The sequence below is a fragment of the Cherax quadricarinatus genome, chromosome 23 (genome assembly GCF_038502225.1).
Source record: "Cherax quadricarinatus isolate ZL_2023a chromosome 23, ASM3850222v1, whole genome shotgun sequence".
NCBI classification, from domain to species: domain Eukaryota; kingdom Metazoa; phylum Arthropoda; class Malacostraca; order Decapoda; family Parastacidae; genus Cherax; species Cherax quadricarinatus.
This window is the reverse complement of record NC_091314.1, coordinates 1,414,183-1,434,121: the sequence shown is the minus strand read 5'-3', so window position 1 is coordinate 1,434,121 and position 19,939 is coordinate 1,414,183. Positions and strand designations below refer to the sequence as shown.

The 19,939-nt window shown below is 39.3% G+C and overlaps 1 protein-coding gene across 16 annotated transcripts in view; it reads left to right on the top strand.

The window, feature by feature from the left end:
- CYLD (ubiquitin carboxyl-terminal hydrolase CYLD) overlaps positions 1–18,254 on the top strand; it is a 56,216-nt gene extending 37,962 nt beyond the window's left edge. For all 16 annotated transcript variants that reach the window (XM_070087747.1, XM_070087746.1, XM_070087744.1 and 13 more), the window contains 6 exons: positions 2,214–2,401; positions 4,232–4,340; positions 8,008–8,123; positions 8,242–8,310; positions 8,764–8,917; positions 17,227–18,254. In XM_070087747.1, coding sequence (XP_069943848.1) covers positions 2,214–2,401; positions 4,232–4,340; positions 8,008–8,123; positions 8,242–8,310; positions 8,764–8,917; positions 17,227–17,417 — 827 coding nt within the window. In that variant the 3' untranslated portion in view covers positions 17,418–18,254. The remainder of the gene's footprint in view (positions 1–2,213; positions 2,402–4,231; positions 4,341–8,007; positions 8,124–8,241; positions 8,311–8,763; positions 8,918–17,226) is intronic.
- The last annotated feature ends 1,685 nt before the right edge of the window (positions 18,255–19,939 follow it).

The window sequence follows — 19,939 nt, the reverse complement described above, 5'->3', positions numbered from 1 at the left end:
ACTGCTGCAGCATATGGGCGCCTAGCAAACCACAGAACAGCATTCCGACATCTTAATAAGGAATCGTTCAGGACCTTGTACACCGTGTACATTAGGCCCATATTGGAGTATATGGCACCAGTTTGGAACCCACACCTAGCCAAGCAAGTAAAGAAACTAGAGAAAGTGCAAAGGTTTACAACAAGACTAGTCCCAGAGCTAAGAGGTATGTCCTACGAGGAGAGGTTAAGGGAAATCAACCTGACAACACTGGAGGACAGGAGAGATAGGGGGGACATGATAACCACATACAAAATACTTAGAGGAATTGACAAGGTGAACAAAGACAGGATGTTCCAGAGATGGGACACAGCAACAAGGGGACACAGTTGGAAGTTGAAGACACAGATGAATCACAGGGATTTTTTTATTTATTATCACACTGGCTGATTCCCACCAAGGCAGGGTGGCCCGAAAAAGAAAAACTTTCACCATCATTCACTCCATCACTGTCTTGCCAGAAGGGTGCTTTACACTACAGTTTTTAAACTGCAACATTAACACCCCTCCTTCAGAGTGCAGGCACTGTACTTCCCATCTCCAGGACTCAAGTCCGGCCTGCCGGTTTCCCTGAACCCCTTCATAAATGTTACTTTGCTCACAATCCAACAGCATGTCAAGTATTAAAAACCATTTGTCTCCATTCACTCCTATCAAACACGCTCACGCATGCCTGCTGGAAGTCCAAGCCCCTCGCACACAAAACCTCCTTTACCCCCTCCCTCCAACCTTTCCTAGGCCGACCCCTACCCTGCCTTCCTTCCACTACAGACTGATACACTCTTGAAGTCATTCTGTTTCGCTCCATTCTCTCTACATGTCTGAACCACCTCAACAACCCTTCCTCAGCCCTCTGGACAACAGTTTTGGTAATCCCGCACCTCCTCCTAACTTCCAAACTACGAATTCTCTGCATTATATTCACACCACATATTGCCCTCAGACATGACATCTCCACTGCCTCCAGCCTTCTCCTCGCTGCAACATTCATCACCCATGCTTCACACCCATATAAGAGCGTTGGTAAAACTATACTCTCATACATTCCCCTCTTTGCCTCCAAGGACAAAGTTCTTTGTCTCCACAGACTCCTAAGTGCACCACTCACCCTTTTCCCCTCATCAATTCTATGATTCACCTCATCTTTCATAGACCCATTCGCTGACACGTCCACTCCCAAATATCTGAATACATTCACCTCCTCCATACTCTCTCCCTCCAATCTGATATCCAATCTTTCATCACCTAATCTTTTTGTTATCCTCATAACCTTACTCCTTCCTATATTCACTTTTAATTTTCTTTTTTTGCATACCCTACCAAATTCATCCACCAATCTCTGCAACTTCTCTTCAGAATCTCCCAAGAGCACAGTGTCATCAGCAAAGAGCAACTGTGACAACTCCTACTTTGTGTGATTCTTTATCTTTTAACTCCACGCCTCTTGCCAAGACCTTTGCATTTACTTCTCTTACAACCCCATCTATAAATATATTAAACAACCACGGTGACATCACACATCCTTGTCTAAGGCCTACTTTTACTGGGAAATAATTTCCCTCTTTCCTACATACTCTAACTTGAGCCTCACTATCCTCGTAAAAACTCTTCACTGCTTTCAGTAACCTACCTCCTACACCATACACCTGCAACATCTGCCACATTGCCCCCCTATCCATCCTGTCATACGCCTTTTCCAAATCCATAAATGCCACAAAGACCTCTTTAGCCTCATCTAAATACTGTTCACTTATGTGTTTCACAGGGATGTTAGGAAGTATTTCTTCAGCCACAGAGTAGTCAGGAAGTGGAATAGTTTGGGAAGCGATGTAGTGAAGGCAGGATCCATAGGTTTAAGCAGAGGTATGATAAAGCTCACGGTTCAGGGACAGTGACCTAGTAGCGATCAGTGAAGAGGCGGGGCCATGAGCTTGGACTCGACCCCTGCAACCTCAACTAGGTGAGTACAAATAGGTGAGTACACACACACACACACACACACACACACACACACACACACACACACACACACACACCTACTCACTCACTCACTCACATAAATTTAAACTACAAAATTGCCAGTTATCCAATATCTCAGGGCAGATATGACAGTATGGTGATGTTATCTCATCAGTTGACTCTACTGTTGACTGGTATTTCCTTCATCATTGCAGATCCAGAGGAGTTCCTGCACTCACTGTTGGCCCAGATTCTTCAAGCTGAGCCCCTTCTTCAGTTATCCTCTGGTCAAGAAGCCTATCATTACCAGCTTTTTGTTGATAAGGATGAGAAGCTTAACCTACCATCAGTTCAGAATCTCTTTGACCAATCTTTCCTGACCTCAGATATTAAATTGAAGCAAGTAAGTTGCGAACAGCACACTCAGCAAGATATTTATTACGTTACAGTATTTGGAGTGTAAGTGCTTACAAATGTAGTAATTTTCAATTTGTATGAGGTTGTTATGTGCATTTTGAAATATGCCGATGAATTCTTCAGAAGACTAGCAGAAGAGAATACATGTGAGTTTAGATGGATTCCTTATTCTGGCCCCATTAAAACATTTCTAGTTTGTAAAAGTTTATAGAAATTGAACAGAAATTTTGCAGCAGTGTTGTAGTCTTCTTCATTTTTTGTTTCAACACGCCGGCCACCTCCCACCAAAGTAGGGTGACCCAAAAGAAAGAAAAACCCCAAAAGAAAGAAAAACCCCAAAAGAAACAAACAAACAAACTTTAATTATCATTCAACACTTTCACCATCACTCATAGATAATCACTGTCTTTGTAGAGGCATCCAGATACGACAGTTTACAAATTCACGAAGAGTTAGGTTTCTACAGGCATCTCAAAACAAAACACTGGATATAATATATATGTTGGTGTATAAGTTGACTTTTTAAGCTTAAAAAAATTTCTTCAGTACTAGGGGACAACTATTATGCCAAATATAAAAGTTGCTGATATGTGAAAATAAGGTGAAAATGAGGACACAGCACATTCCTGAAGGAATGGAGGCCTAAACTTGAATTAACACCTCGAACCTTTAGGGGTCAACTTATACACTGGCATTCACAGTAATACAAAACATTGTTTCAGATTTGGTTAACTTTTATGTTTCAGAGATCATGTCTCTGAAACACAATATCCCTCTAATTTAATTTATATTGATCTTCTTTCAACAAACCGGCCATATCCCACTGAGGCAGGGTGGCCCAAAAAAACAAAACAAAAAAGTTTCTCTTTCTAACTTTAGTAATGTATACAGGAGAAGAGGTTACTAGCCCCTTGCTCCCAGCATTTTAGTCACCTCTTATGACACACATGGCTCATGGAGGAAGAATTCTGTTTCACTTCCCCATGGAGAATTTATATTGATATTCATAAAAAGTAATGACCAACAGACATGTATGAGCACATTTGATTGGAGTGAGTGGAAACAAGGGTTTTTATGACTTTACATGCTGTTGGAGTGTGAACATAGTAACATTATGAAGAATTCAGGCAAAACCAGTTAGCCAGACTTGTGTTCAGATTTTAAATAGTATTCAGTCTTTCTCTAACTATCTTGCCCCTTGTTAAACTTAACTCTGTAGTACAGTATATGATTACCATAAAATAGAGTGAATTTAGCCTCTCCTCACATAGCGATATACTTGTTTACCGATGACTCAGACTTATGACGGGCTCTCTGACCAGCATGCATACCTAAATAAAGTATATTAGAGCTGATTTCCTCTATTTTGTTTATTACAGTATACAATACATTACTGTATAAACGTTTAAAAATATACCAGAAATGTTATAAATGGTGCAGAAGTGACATTAAAACAATATCAGAGATGATTGACACAAACCCACTACAGGCATAGTATGTGCCTCACTTAGCGACGAATTTGTTTACTGACGTGCTCTTAGGAATGGAACTCTATCATTGAGGAGAGGCTGTATACATTTTCTTTAAAGTGAAGAGAAAGGAATAATGAGGTTAGTGGCTTCACTTTAAAGAGCAGTGAGAATGTTATGCTTTGGAAGGTCATCTAAAAAGCAATATCAGCACCTGTCTGGCAAGACAGCAATTAAGTGAATGATGGTAAATGTGTTGTCTCCTTATTTTGGTTACTGTATATATTATTTAACAATTACGTATTCCTTTACCATAGAAGAAATTTAAATTAGTATACTTTTTGCAGGTTCCGTCCTGTTTGATTATCCAGATGCCCCGTTTTGGAAAAGACTACAAAATGTACCCAAGGATTTTGCCGTCCATGGTTCTTGATGTTACAGATGTCATTGAGAACTGTAAGTATTGTATATTGATTGTACATATTTCTTAACTACAGTAGTGAATGTACATTACCTTGAAAGGCCAAAGGCTCCTTGTCCCTGGCAGCATATACATACACATAATGTCTTTTCATCAGTCTATTAATTTTTTTTTTTATTAACACTTTGGCCATCTCCCACTGAGGTAGGGTGGCCCAAAAAAGAAAAACTTTCACCATCATTCACTCCATCACTGTCTAGCCAGAGCATGCATAGTTCCTTTGTATAAAGTCAAAGGGGATAAAAGACAGTGCAAAAATTATAGGGGGATAAGTCTGCTGAGTATACCTGGTAAAGTGTATGGTAGAATTATTATTGAAAGAATTAAGAGTAAGACGGAGAATAGGATAGCAGATGAACAAGGAGGCTTTAGGAAAGGTAGGGGGTGTGTGGACCAGGTGTTTACAGTGAAACATATTAGTGAACAGTATTTAGATAAGGTTAAAGAGGTCTTTGTGGCATTTATGGATTTGGAAAAGGCGTATGACAGGGTGGATAGGGGGCCAATGTGGCAGATGTTGCAAGTGTATGGTGTAGGAGGTAGGTTACTGAAAGCAGTGAAGAGTTTTTACGAGGATAGTGAGGCTCAAGTTAGAGTATGTAGGAAAGAGGGAAATTATTTCCCAGTAAAAGTAGGCCTTAGACAAGGATGTGTGATGTCACCGTGGTTGTTTAATATATTTATAGATGGGGTTGTAAGAGAAGTAAATGCGAGGGTCTTGACAAGAGGCGTGGAGTTAAAAGATAAAGAATCACACACAAAGTGGGAGTTGTCACAGCTGCTCTTTGCTGATGACACTGTGCTCTTGGGAGATTCTGAAGAGAAGTTGCAGAGATTGGTGGATGAATTTGGTAGGGTGTGCAAAAGAAGAAAATTAAAGGTGAATACAGGAAAGAGTAAGGTTATGAGGATAACAAAAATATTAGGTGATGAAAGATTGAATATCAGATTGGAGGGAGAGAGTATGGAGGAGGTGAATGTATTCAGATATTTGGGAGTGGACGTGTCAGCGGATGGGTCTATGAAAGATGAGGTGAATCATAGAATTGATGAGGGAAAAAGAGTGAGTGGTGCACTTAGGAGTCTGTGGAGACAAAGAACTTTGTCCTTGGAGGCAAAGAGGGGAATGTATGAGAGCATAGTTTTACCAACGCTCTTATATGGGTGTGAAGCATGGGTGATGAATGTTGCAGCGAGGAGAAGGCTGGAGGCAGTGGAGATGTCATGTCTGAGGGCAATGTGTGGTGTGAATATAATGCAGAGAATTCGTAGTTTGGAAGTTAGGAGGAGGTGCAGGATTACCAAAACTGTTGTCCAGAGGGCTGAGGAAGGGTTGTTGAGGTGGTTCGGACATGTAGAGAGAATGGAGTGAAACAGAATAACTTCAAGAGTGTATCAGTCTGTAGTGGAAGGAAGGCGGGGTAGGGGTCGGCCTAGGAAAGGTTGGAGGGAGGGGGTAAAGGAGGTTTTGTGTGCGAGGGGCTTGGACTTCCAGCAGGCATGCGTGAGCGTGTTTGATAGGAGTGAATGGAGACAAATGGTTTTTAATACTTGACGTGCTGTTGGAGTGTGAGCAAAGTAACATTTATGAAGGGGTTCAGGGAAACTGGCAGGCCGGACTTGAGTCCTGGAGATGGGAAGTACAGTGCCTGCACTCTGAAGGAGGGGTGTTAATGTTGCAGTTTAAAAACTGTAGTGTAAAGCACCCTTCTGGCAAGACAGTGATGGAGTGAATGATGGTGAAAGTTTTTCTTTTTCGGGCCACCCTGCCTTGGTGGGAATCGGCCAGTGTGATAATAAAAAAAAAATAAAAAATAAAATGTCTTTTCATCGGTCTATTAATTTTTTTTTTTATTAACACTTTGGCCATCTCCCACTGAGGTAGGGTGGCCCAAAAAAGAAAAACTTTCACCATCATTCACTCCATCACTGTCTAGCCAGAGGCATGCATACCCTACAATTATAAAACTGCAACACTAACACCCCTCCTTCAGAGTGCAATCACTGTACTTCCCATCTCCAGGACTCAAGACCGGCCTGCCAGTTTCCCCGAATTCCTTCATAAACATTACCTTGCTCACTCTCCAATAGCACATCAAATCCTAAAAACCATTTGTCTCCATTTGCACCTATCTAACACACTCACACATGCTTGCTGGAAGTCCAAGCCCCTCGCACACAAAACCTCCTTTACCCCTTCCCTCCAACCTTTCCTAGGCCAACCTCTACCCTGCCTTCCCTCCACTACAGAGTTATGCACTCTCGAAGTCATTCTATTTGTATGTTCAAACCACCTCAACACCACCTCCTCAGCCCTCTGGATAATAGTTTTGGTAATCCCACACCTCCTCCTCCTAATTTCCAAACTATGAATTCTCTGCATTATATTCACACCGCTCATTGTCCTCAGGCACGACATCTCCACTGCCTCCAGCCTTCTCCTTGTTGCCATTCACCACCCATGCTTCACACCCATATAAGAGTGTTAGTATAACTATACTCTCATACATTTTTCCTCTTTGCTTTCATGGACAAATTCCTTTGTCTCCACAGACCTCTTAGTTCACTCGTCAATTCTATGATTCACCTCATTTTTCATAGACCCATCTGCTGACATGTCCACTCCTAAATATCTGAATACATTCACCTCCTCCATACTCTCTCCCTCCAACCTGATATCCAATCTTTCAGTACCTAATTTTATTGTTATCCTCATCACCTTACTCTCCTATATTCACTTTCAATTTCTTCTTTTTACATACCCTACCAAACTCATCCACCAACCTCTGCAACTTATCTTCAGAATCTCCCAAAAGCACAGTGTCATCAGCAAAGAGCAACTGTGACAACTCCCACTTTGTTAGATTCTTTTTCTTTCAACCCCAAACTTCTTGCCAACACCTGAGCATTCACTTCTCTTACAACCTCATCTATAAATATATTGAACAACAATGGTGGCATCACACATCCTTGTCTAAGGCCTACTTTTACTGGGAAATAATCTCCCTCTATTAAATATTTGGTTATTAATCTTTAACTTTGCAATTCTTTATGTAATTTGTTTCATATTTTGTTAAACCAACATGAAAGTGGTGAGGAGACATTAACCCTTTATTGGAAAGAAAATAAATACCAGTATTATCCCTTTACCACAGGAATGTGAGGGGACTTTGTACCACTGAATGATACATTATTATTATTATATTGTTATTATTATTATTATTTTATTATTATTATTATTATTATTATTATTATTATTATTATTATTATTATTATTATTATTATTACATTCATGGAGGAAGTAGTAAACTCAGGTCATACAGAGCCTGGAGAATGGGAGGCATCCAGGCATGATCCAAGGAGGGAAAGGCCAGGTTCAGTTCCTGGGAGCAGGAGACACCTCACTGGCATCAAGGAACCTCACTTGCAGGGAAATAGCAGATGCATTTCATGTATTGTTTCAGCACAGACAGACTTTGAGCTATTCATGAGATTTTATTTATAAACTTACCTGTTTACTGAAGGAGAAAAAATACTGAAATGAATAATTCTGTGTTACTTTTTAGAACATATTGTGATATAAATGCAGTTAAGAGATTGTGTAGGTAACTTGGTGTATTTACATAGTTTCCTTCTTGACAGCACCCCGACAATGCATTATATGTGGCAAGTTAGCTGAATACGAGTGTCGTGAGTGCTTTGGACAGTGTGGGTCAGGTCTTGAGAGCATTGCCTTCTGTGCCAAATGTATGGACAAGGTTAGTATTCTTTCCTTGTATCATAATGGGGATTCTCAGGAACATACATACTCCTGCTCTCCACATAATAAAGGTTAGCAGAAAGATATTTTAAATAATGTTATTTCTTTATTTGCAGGCTCATAGCCACAAGAAAAGAGGCAGTCACACATCTACACGCAAATTAAAAGTTCCTCCAGATTTTCAGGTAGGGTGTGTTACAGCATTTTTGGTAAGTTTACCATGCATCCTAATTGTATTATATTACATATTTTCTTTCCATATCCCCTAAGTTAGGATATTGGCAGTTTGGAGGGATATGTTGTGTATCTTTATACGTATATGCTTCTAAACTGTTGTGTTCTGGGCACCTCTGCAAAAACAGTGATTATGTATTATTGAGGTGAAAGTATTGAATGATGATGAAAGTATTTTCTCTTTGGGGATTTTCTTTCTTTTTGGGTCACCCTGCCTCGGTGGGAGACGGCCAACTTGTTAAAAAAAAAAAAATCCTAAAGTTTCTTAACCCCTTATATAAACTTATAAATTCTGTTTTCCTCATTTTAAATTAGGTCAGTCATGTTGCATATGAATTTAATTACAAACACATCCTTCTTTGTGCACGATTGTTTATTTGTATTTTTTCATTGATAATATCTAGATGCTGGCTGATCACTGTGGCTCTATTCCCCGAGTGTACATGGAGCTCTTTGCTGTAGTATGCATTGAGACTTCGCATTACGTCGCATTCACGAGGTGTGGTTCTGGTGCTGATGCTACTTGGTGCTTTTTTGACTCAATGGCAGACAGAAAAGGTGGGTTAATGTTTTACCAGCTTTCTTGTTAGAGTATTTCTGCTTATTAAGAAACTATTATTGCTAAAAAAGTAACGTTTATATATATATATATATATACAGTAGACCATCGATTAACATGAGTTCCTTTAACACTTTTTCTCCATTACACTATTGAAAAATTGCGGCATATTTTTGACTAGCACTCTGTAAAATTTGACTAGCACAGTGTCACTTTTGGGGAAAAAATTTGGAACACCACAAGCTGTACCATAGGATTTTTCCCCTGCATCTAGTGGTCTTGCAGGCAATCTGCCTGTGGGTCAGTCCATTGTGTTAATGGGGGAAGATTAGCTTCCTCCCTTGCCTTCCCCATCCCACCTCTCATTGGTTCATACATACATGTCCCATATAGTTCTCAGATCTGTGTGTGATTAGATTAGCTAGATTCCTGCATACCAGTCAATACATGCAGTGTTTTCATTTCAATAAGTCACTTCGTCTGACTTTTTTCGGGTTCTTCTTTCAACAAACCGGCTGTATCCCACCGAGGCAGGGTGGCCCAAAAAGAAAACACAAAAGTTTCTCTTTTTAACTTTAGTAATGTATACAGGAGAAGGGGTTACTAGCCCCTTGCTCCTGGCATGTTAGTCACCTCTTACAACACACATGGCTTATGGAGGAAGAATTCTGTTCCACTTGCTGATGGAGATAAGAGGGAATTAACACGAACAAAGACTAATAAGAAAATAGAAGAAAGTCCAGAGGGGTATGTATATATATATATATGCTTCTACATGCAAGTGTAGTGTGACCTAAGCGTAAGTAGAAGTAGCAAGACGTACCTGAAATCTTGCATGTTTTTTTTTTTTATTATTATCACACTGGCCGATTCCCACCAAGGCAGGGTAGCCCGAAAAAGAAAAACTTTCACCATCATTCACTCCATCACTGTCTTGCCAGAAGGGTGCTTTACACTACAGTTTTTAAACTGCAACATTAACACCCCTCCTTCAGAGTGCAGGCACTGTACTTCCCATCTCCAGGACTCAAGTCCGGCCTGCAAGTTTCCCTGAACCCCTTCATAAATGTTACTTTGCTCACGCTCCAACAGCACGTCAAGTATTAAAAACCATTTGTCTCCATTCACTCCTATCAACCACTTTCACGCATGCCTGCTGGAAGTCCAAGCCCCTCGCACACAAACCTCCTTTACCACCTCCCTCCAACCTTTCCTAGGCCGACCCCTACCCCGCCTTCCTTCCACTACAGACTGATACACTCTTGAAGTCATTCTGTTTCACTCCATTCTCTCTACTTGTCCGAAGCACCTCAACAACGCTTCCTCAGCCCTCTGGACAACAGTTTTGGTAATCCCGCACCTCCTCCTAACTTCCAAACTACGAATTCTATGCATTATATTCACACCACACATTGCCCTCAGACATGACATCTCCACTGCCTCCAGCCTTCTCCTCGCTGCAACATTCATCACCCATGCTTCACACCCATATAAGAGCGTTGGTAAAACTATACTCTCATACATTCCCCTCTTTGCCTCCAAGGACAAAGTTCTTTGTCTCCACAGACTCCTAAGTGCACCACTCACCCTTTTCCCCTCATCAATTCTATGATTCACCTCATCTTTCATAGATCCATCCGCTGACACGTCCACTCCCAAATATCTGAATACATTCACCTCCTCCATACTCTCTCCCTCCAATCTGATATCCAATCTTTCATCACCTAATCTTTTTGTTATCCTCATAACCTTACTCTTTCCTGTATTCACTTTTAATTTTCTACTTTTGCATACCCTACCAAATTCATCCACCAATCTCTGCAACTTCTCTTCAGAATCTCCCAAGAGCACAGTGTCATCAGCAAAGAGCAACCGTGACAACTCCCACTTTGTGTGATTCTTTATCTTTTAACTCCACGCCTCTTGCCAAGACCCTCGCATTTACTTCTCTTACAACCCCATCTATAAATATATTAAACAACCACGGTGACATCACACATCCTTGTCTAAGGCCTACTTTTACTGGGAAATAATTTCCCTCTTTCCTACATACTCTAACTTGAGCCTCACTATCCTCGTAAAAGCTCTTCACTGCTTTCAGTAACCTACCTCCTACACCATACACCTGCAACATCTGCCACATTGCCCCCCTATCCACCCTGTCATATGCCTTTTCCAAATCCATAAATGCCACGAAGACCTCTTTAGCCTTATCTAAATACTGTTCATTTATATGTTTCACTGTAAACACCTGGTCCACACACCCCCTACCTTTCCTAAAGCCTCTTTGTTCATCTGCTATCCTATTCTCCGTCTTACTCTTAATCCTTTCAATAATAACTCTACCATACACTTTACCAGGTATACTCAACAGACTTTTTTTTTTTTTTTTTTTCAACAAGTCGGTCGTCTCCCACCGAGGCAGGGTGACCCAAAAAAAAAGAAAGAAAATCCCCAAAAAGAAAATACTTTCATCATCATTCAACACTTTCACCACACTCACACATTATCACTGCTTTTGCAGAGGTGCTCAGAATATAACAGTTTAGAAGCATATACGTATAGAGATACACAACATATCCCTCCAAACTGCCAATATCCCAAACCCCTCCTTTAAAGTGCAGGCATTGTACTTCCCATTTCCAGGACTCAAGTCCGACTATATGAAAATAACCGGTTTCCCTGAATCCCTTCACTAAATATTACCCTGCTCACACTCCAACAGATCGTCAGGTCCCAAGTATCATTCGTCTCCATTCACTCCTATCTAACACGCTCATGCACGCTTGCTGGAAGTCCAAGCCCCTCACCCACAAAACCTCCTTTACCCCCTCTTTCCAACCCTTTCGAGGACGACCCCTACCCCTCTTTCCTTCCCCTATAGATTTATATGCTTTCCATGTCATTCTACTTTGATCCATTCTCTCTAAATGACCAAACCACCTCAACAACCCCTCTTCTGCCCTCTGACTAATGCTTTTATTAACTCCACACCTTCTCCTAATTTCCACACTCCGAATTTTCTGCATAATATTTACACCACACATTGCCCTTAGACAGGACATCTCCACTGCCTCCAACCGTCTCCTCGCTGCTGCATTTACCACCCAAGCTTCACATCCATATAAGAGCATTGGTACTACTATACTTTCATACATTCCCTTCTTTGCCTCCATAGATAACATTTTTTGACTCCACATATACCTCAACGCACCACTCACCTTTTTTCCCTCATCAATTCTATGATTAACCTCATCCTTCATAAATCCATCCGCCGACACGTCAACTCCCAAGTATCTGAAAACATTCACTTCTTCCATACTCCTCCTCCCCAATTTGATATCAGACTTATCCCCTTATAATTTTTGCACTCTCTTTTGTCCCCTTTGCCTTTATACAAAGGAACTATGCATGCTCTCTGCCAATCCCTAGGTACCTTACCCTCTTCCATACATTTATTAAATAATTGCATCAACCACTCCAAAACTATATCCCCACCTGCATTTAACATTTCTGTCTTTATCCCATCAGTCCCGGCTGCCTTACCCCCTTTCATTTTACCTTCTGCCTCACGAACTTCCCCCACACTCACAACTGGCTCTTCCTCACTCCTACAAGATGTTATTCCTCCTTGCCCTATACACAAAATCACAGCTTCCCTAGCTTCATCAACATTTAACAATTCCTCAAAATATTCCCTCCATCTTCCCAATACCTCTAACTCTCCATTTAATAACTCTCCTCTCCTATTTTTAACTGACAAATCCATTTGTTCTCTAGGCTTCCTTAACTTGTTAATCTCACTCCAAAACTTTTTCTTATTTTCAACAAAATTTGCTGATAACATCTCACCCACTCTCTCATTTGCTCTCTTTTTACATTGCTTCACCACTCTCTTAACCTCTCTCTTTTACTCCATATACTCTTCCCTCCTTGCATCACTTCTACTTTGTAAAAACTTTTCATATGCTAACTTTTTCTCCCTTACTACTCTCTTTACATCATCATTCCAACAATCGCTCCTCTTCCCTCCCGCACCCACTTTCCTGTAACCACAAACTTCTGCTGAACACTCTAACACTACATTTTTAAACTTACCCCATACCTCTTCAACCCCATTGCCTATGCTCTCATTAGCCCATCTATCCTCCAGTAGCTGTTTATATCTTACCCTAACTGCCTCTTCTTTTAGTTTATAAACCTTCACCTCTCTCTTCCCTGATGCTTCTATTCTCCTTGTATCCCATCTACCTTTTACTCTCAGTGTAGCTACAACTAGAAAGTGATCTGATATATCTGTGGCCCCTCTATAAACATGTACATCCTGAAGTCTACTCAACAGTCTTTTATCTACCAATACATAATCCAACAAACTACTGTCATTTCGCCCTACATCATATCTTGTATACTTATTTATCCTCTTTTTCTTAAAATATGTATTACCTATAACTAAACCCCTTTCTATACAAAGTTCAATCAAAGGGCTCCCATTATCATTTACACCTGGCACCCCAAACTTACCTACCACACCCTCTTTAAAAGTTTCTCCTACTTTAGCATTCAGGTCCCCTACCACAATTTCTCTCTCACTTGGTTCAAAAGCTCCTATACATTCACTTAACATCTCCCAAAATCTCTCTCTCTCCTCTACATTCCTCTCTTCTCCAGGTGCATACACGCTTTTTATGACCCACTTTTCGCATCCAACCTTTACTTTAATCCACATAATTCTTGAATTTACACATTCTCTTTTCTCCTTCCATAACTGATCCTTCAACATTACTGCTACCCCTTCCTTTGCTCTAACTCTCTCAGATACTCCAGATTTAATCCCATTTATTTCCCCCCACCGAAACTCCCCTACCCCCTTCAGCTTTGTTTCGCTTAGGGCCAGGACATCCAACTTCTTTTCATTCATAACATCAGCAATCATCTGTTTCTTGTCATCCGCACTACATCCACGCACATTCAAGCATCCCAGTTTTATAAAGTTTTTCTTCTTCTCTTTTTTAGTAAATGTCTACAGGAGAAGGGGTTACTAGCCCATTGCTCCCGGCATTTTAGTCGCCTCATATGACACGCATAGCTTACGGAGGAAAGATTCTTTTCCACTTCCCCATGGACAATAGAAGAAATAAAGAACAAGAGCTATTTAGAAAAAGGAGAAAAAACCTAGATGTATGTATATATATATGCATGTGCGTGTCTGTGAAGTGTGACCAAAGTGTAAGTAGGAGTATCAAGATATCCCTGTTATCTAGCGTGTTTATGAGACAGAAAAAGAAACCAGCAATCCTACCATCATGCAAAACAGTTACAGGTTTCTGTTTCACAGTCATCTGGCAGGACGGTAGTACTTCCCTGGGTGGTTGCTGTCTACCAACCTACTACCTTTGTTTCTTTCTTTCTTTCAACACACCGGCCGTTTCCCACCGAGGCGGGGTGGCCCAAAAGGAAAAACGAAAGTTTCTCCTTTTACATTTAGTAATATATACAGGAGAAGGGGTTACTAGCTCCTTGCTCCCGGCATTTTAGTCGCCTCTTACAACACGCATGGCTTACGGAGGAAGAATTCTGTTCCACTTCCCCATGGAGGTAAGAGGAAATAAACAAGAACAAGAACTAGAAAGAAAATAGAAGAAAACCCAAAGGGGTGTGTATATATATGCTTGTACATGTATGTGTAGTGTGACCTAAGTGTAAGTAGAAGTAGCAAGACATACCTGAAATCTTGCATGTGTATGAGACAGATAAAAAAAAGACACCAGCAATCTTACCATCGTGTAAAACAATTACAGGCTTCAGTTTTACACTCACTTGGCAGGACGGTAGTACCTCCCTGGGCGGTTGCTGTCTACCAACCTACTACCTTTGTTTATAAGACAGAAAAGAAAGACACCAGCAATCCTACCATCATGTAAAGTAATTACAGGCTTCCATTTTACACTCACTTGGCAGGACGGTAGTACCTCCCTGGGCAGCTGCTGTCTACCAAAATACTACCTAGGACCTAAATAAACTTACTATGCTTAACCTTTAAACTGTCCAAACGTAGATCTGCGTTTGCACTGCTAGCGCTCTGAATGTAGATCTACATTTTCTTACATTTGAAAGCATGTAAAATAAAGCGTAGATCTACATTCAGAGCATTAGCAGTGCAAACATAGATCTACGTTTGGACAGTGATCTTCCTGTAAACAATTTTTATAAACAAATTAAGAGGACAAACGTGAACTGCACCTGTCCATGAGAGACCTTCCCAATGTTTATATATCCTCTGTTTATCTTCCTTTGCATAATAAAAGTTAAAAGACGAAAGGAACCTGGATGTTATATGTATATATAGTACCTACTTCACATATATTTGTGCATCAGTTTAGTTGGTACACTCGCATATTGTAAGGCAGTAGGACGTGTGTGAGGGTTTGCTGTTGTGTTGGTGTTAAGGGCTAACAGCCTTTGAGCATGCCACCCACCTACCCTTCCTTATAGTATTTTTATTGTTAAACATGCAAGGGAAATGATAATTTTATTATATTCATTTATTGTAATAAATTTATTAATATTAAATAGTTTATACCTAGGTAGTAAGTTGGTAGACAACAACCACTCAAGGAGGTACTACCGTCCTGCCAAGTGAGTGTGAAACAGAAACCTGTAATAGTTTTATATGATAGTAGGATTGCTGATGTCTTTTTTCTGTCTCATAAACATGCAAGATTTCAGGTACATCTTGCTACTTCTACTTACACTTAGGTCACACTACACATACATGTACAAGCATATATATACACACCCCTCTGGGTTTTCTTCTATTTTAATACTAGTTCTTATTCTTGTTTATTTCCTCTTATCTCCATGGGGAAGTGAAACAGAATTCTTTCCCCGTAAGCCATGCGTGTTGTAAGAGGCGACTAGCATGCCCGGAGCATGAGGCTAGTAACCCCTTCTCCTGTATACATTACTTAAGTTTAAAAGAGAAACTTCTGTTTTTCTTTTTGGGGCCACCCTACCTTGGTGGGATATGACCAGTTTGTTGAAAGAAGAATAGGTATATCTTTCTATTTCTACTTACACTTAGGTCACATTACACATGCATGTACACCTACCATCCGACTTACGACCTGCTCGACATACGACGACTCGACTTACGACCGTGTTTTTTATGCCAAATTTCTGGGAAATAAACAAGTGTTTGTGTTGTACACAGTGTTTATCCTAAACCTTACAGTATAAAATACAGTACTAACAGCATAAAAAGTAAAGTAAAACATGAAATACCAAAATAAAACAATAAAATAAAGTCATTACAAAAAATTTACGTTGATGTCCAGTAGTAAAGTTCGACTTATGTCCATTTCGACTTAAGACCGATTTCTCGGAACCGAACTCGGTCGTAAGTCGGATGGTAGGTGTACATGCATATATATTTACACACTCATCTGGGTTCTCTTCTATTGTGTTAATATGTAGTTCCTGTTCTTTATTTCCTGTTATCTCCATGGGGAAATGGAAAAAAATTCTTCCTCCATAAGCCATGTTGCCTCTTAGGCAACTAAAATGCCAGGAGTGAGGGGCTAGTAACCCCATTCCTGAGTCAGTCAAAAAAGACAAACTTTTCTTTTTCATTTTAGGTCACCTTTTTCAGTGGGATACCGCTGGTTCGTTGAAAAAATAATAAAGGAATTAATTTTTATACTGATAATCCATTCAGTGTATTATTTCTCCAGATATATTCCCAACCCTTCTCAAAATATGAGACTGCCTAATGCATGGTGTGGTTTTTCATATGACTACTGATCAAGTTTCCATTTGGGTTCTTTTCATAAATGATATTAAAAGGTTTTAGGGGATAATGAAGAATATATTTAGTTCTCTGATAGAATTTTTTAATTGAGAGACTTCATAATTTTTATATTAGAGCTTATCATTTAAAAGACATTATTTTGTTTAGCCTTGGCTATCTCCTGTGTTCCTCGAAGAGAAGCTTTTAGGTCTACAGCTTTTTTATGGACGCTTCTAGTGACAGGCGAAAGGTAAAATGGGAAGTCAATCCTGGCTAGGGTGCAACAGGTATTGGTGGGCTGTCTGTTAGTAGAGACATTTTTCCTGTGCAGAACTGCCATCTCTGACTTCTGACATCTGTGTCTGTGGTAAGTCAGGTTAAGCTTGAGTTAAGTAGCCAGTAACAGACACGTTAAGTGTAATTGGGAATCCTCTCTTATGCTAATAATGCAGGTGATCACTTAATGTTGAGAATGAAAAATTTATTAATTGTCTGATAATTGATTATCTTTTTGTCACCCAGGTGAGCAGCATGGGTACAACATCCCAACTGTTGTAGAGTGTGGAGACTTGATGCAGTGGGTCGGGGATGAGGGCAGCCAGATGCTTCACGCCGTCACAGACAACAAGGCTCTTCCCGACCTTCCTCGACGTCTTCTCTGTGATGCATACATGTGCTTTTACCAGAGTCCCAAAGTTATGATGTATAGGTAGACATAAATTATGTACTGTACTGTCCCCTTTGTGAGTTGATTTGTGGATTATTCTACTCCGAGTCCAGCTAAAGCTATTGTCTCCTTTGCCTTCTCCATATTATACTGGTCTACAAATTTGGAACAGTTTTGTGCTTCAAAGGAAAAAGGTATAGCATTGCAATACAGTGGACCCCCGGTTAACGATATTTTTTCACTCCATAAGTATGTTCAGGTGCCAGTACTGACCGAATTTATTCCCATAAGGAATATTGTGAAGTAGATTAGTCCATTTCAGACCCCCAAACATACACGTACAAACGCACTTACATAAATACACTTACATAATTGGTCGCATTCGGAGGTAATCGTTATGCGGGGGTCCACTGTATATGGTTTTTGGGACACTGAAAACTAATATAACCATAATAAAAATTTGTTGGCTAAAGGAAATTTCATGTATTTTTTTAACAATTATGTATTATGGCTATAGGAAACTGCTTACAGTATATGCTTTAAACATTTATGCATTGTGGATCTGACTCAACAGCTTTTTCCCTCTACAGTTTATTTACCCTCCTTCCTTCCCAGGTCAAAGACTACATCAACTAGTCTGAGTCAGTAGCTTCCTATATAAGAGCCACTTTGCAATTTAAGATAATATCCATATTCAGTGACCCAAAATTTGTAGAGAATGAAAATTTTTATTTCTGAGGTATTTTTATTGTAGACCAGTGTTATTTATGTACTTATTTAGTACTCTATTTATTTATTACTTAAATATAAATGTAAAATTTTTCATATTAATTTTACTCTCATTCAAAAAATAAATTTATGTACATACTGTACATTTGCTGAATTGCAACACTTTTTCTTTATGCTAAACATTTTAGAATTTCTCACAAAAAACATTTGAAGAATGTTAAACAAGATGAAAAAAAATACTGTTAAGAGTATAAATCATACAAAGAGAAGGACAAGAGTAGTATTAAAAATAATCACAAAACCTGGAAAGTGTCAGAAAACCAGCTAGAAACTTTGTCCATATGGAAACCATTTGTGTATGTCTTCTGCTCTTATTATGTCAGAAAGCCATCCAGAGAATCAGTCCAGCAGCTAGCAATATTATGAAGGTAAACTGCCTTCACAGTGTTAGATCAGACACTGTCTAGTATTACACCATATACTGTTCTAATATTCAAATATTGTACTATTGATTTTTGAAAACTGTGCCAAATAGTAATAAACATGGAATTTAAATTTTATTTTGAACAAGTACTTGTTACATCAGAGAGAGCATATATTGGAGAATATTTTGGAAATAAAACGTTTTGGTTAAGAAATTAGCGCTGTATGACTCTTATGGGTTTAGCGCTTGATTATAATAATAATAATTTAGTTAAGAAACATCTCAACATAATGTGTATAAGGTATGCATATGTATATTGCATAGGGTATGTATGATTATGGTAGTGTATATATTTTATGTTATAATATGTTGATGATATAGTTTAGGCTCAAGAATTTATGCTGTGAATATTACTGATGTCTTCACTAACTATATTATGGAACCTACAGTGATTCATCATTACACTGCCATTTTTGACAAGGATCTTTTCTAAAGAGGCTGTTTTGGTTTGCACATACAATGTGGTCACTGCTACTACAGTATCATGCTCTTTATTATTAAATAATCCAAATGCAACTTTAATCTTCTTGGCAAGTCTCTGTATACAGGGTGATTAGTTGAGGCTTAGATTATACTTATTATACTCACAAAAAGATGGGCCACACCTGTATAGGTCATGAAGCTTAGCAAAGCAGAGAGGAGCTAACAGGAAAGAACTACTGTTTTAATGGCATGTTGCCGTTAGTGCAACAGGTCAGTTTCAGTTATAAATTTATAAGAGCATTCTCGGTAATAACTCACGAGTCATGCCTGTTATTAGACTACAGTGGAACCCCGGTTTTCGTCCTTGATCTATTTCAGAAGGTCGGTCGAAATCCGAAATGGACGAAAACCAAAGTAATATTTCCCATAAGAAATAATGTAAATCCAATTAATTCGTTCCAGACACCCAAAAATATTAAGAAAAAATACATTTATAGAGAATAACTATAGTTTTACATACAGAAAACAATGAGAAATAAATATAAATGACTAATTATAATGGATAAATGAACATTTAAATCACTATTACTTACCCTTATTGAAGACTCTTGTTGGCCACTCACATCCAACCCCATGGACTCACCCACAGCCACAATAGATTCCACAACAGGCATAGGGTTGTCAAGTTTACACTAGCTTATATTAAGTTAGTAATAGAACTAGGCATTAAAAAATACAATAAGTAAAATACATAAACTGTACGTTCATTGCTTACCTTAAAATATTTGTAGTCTTAATGTAGATGTGATTAGTAGGTAGTGTAGGTAGCCGGTAGATGTAGGTATATAATCTGCCTGGCTACATACATACACCTACTTACATTGCTACAAGATATTTAATGCTGCCCAGAGCCATATTATTACCATTGACAT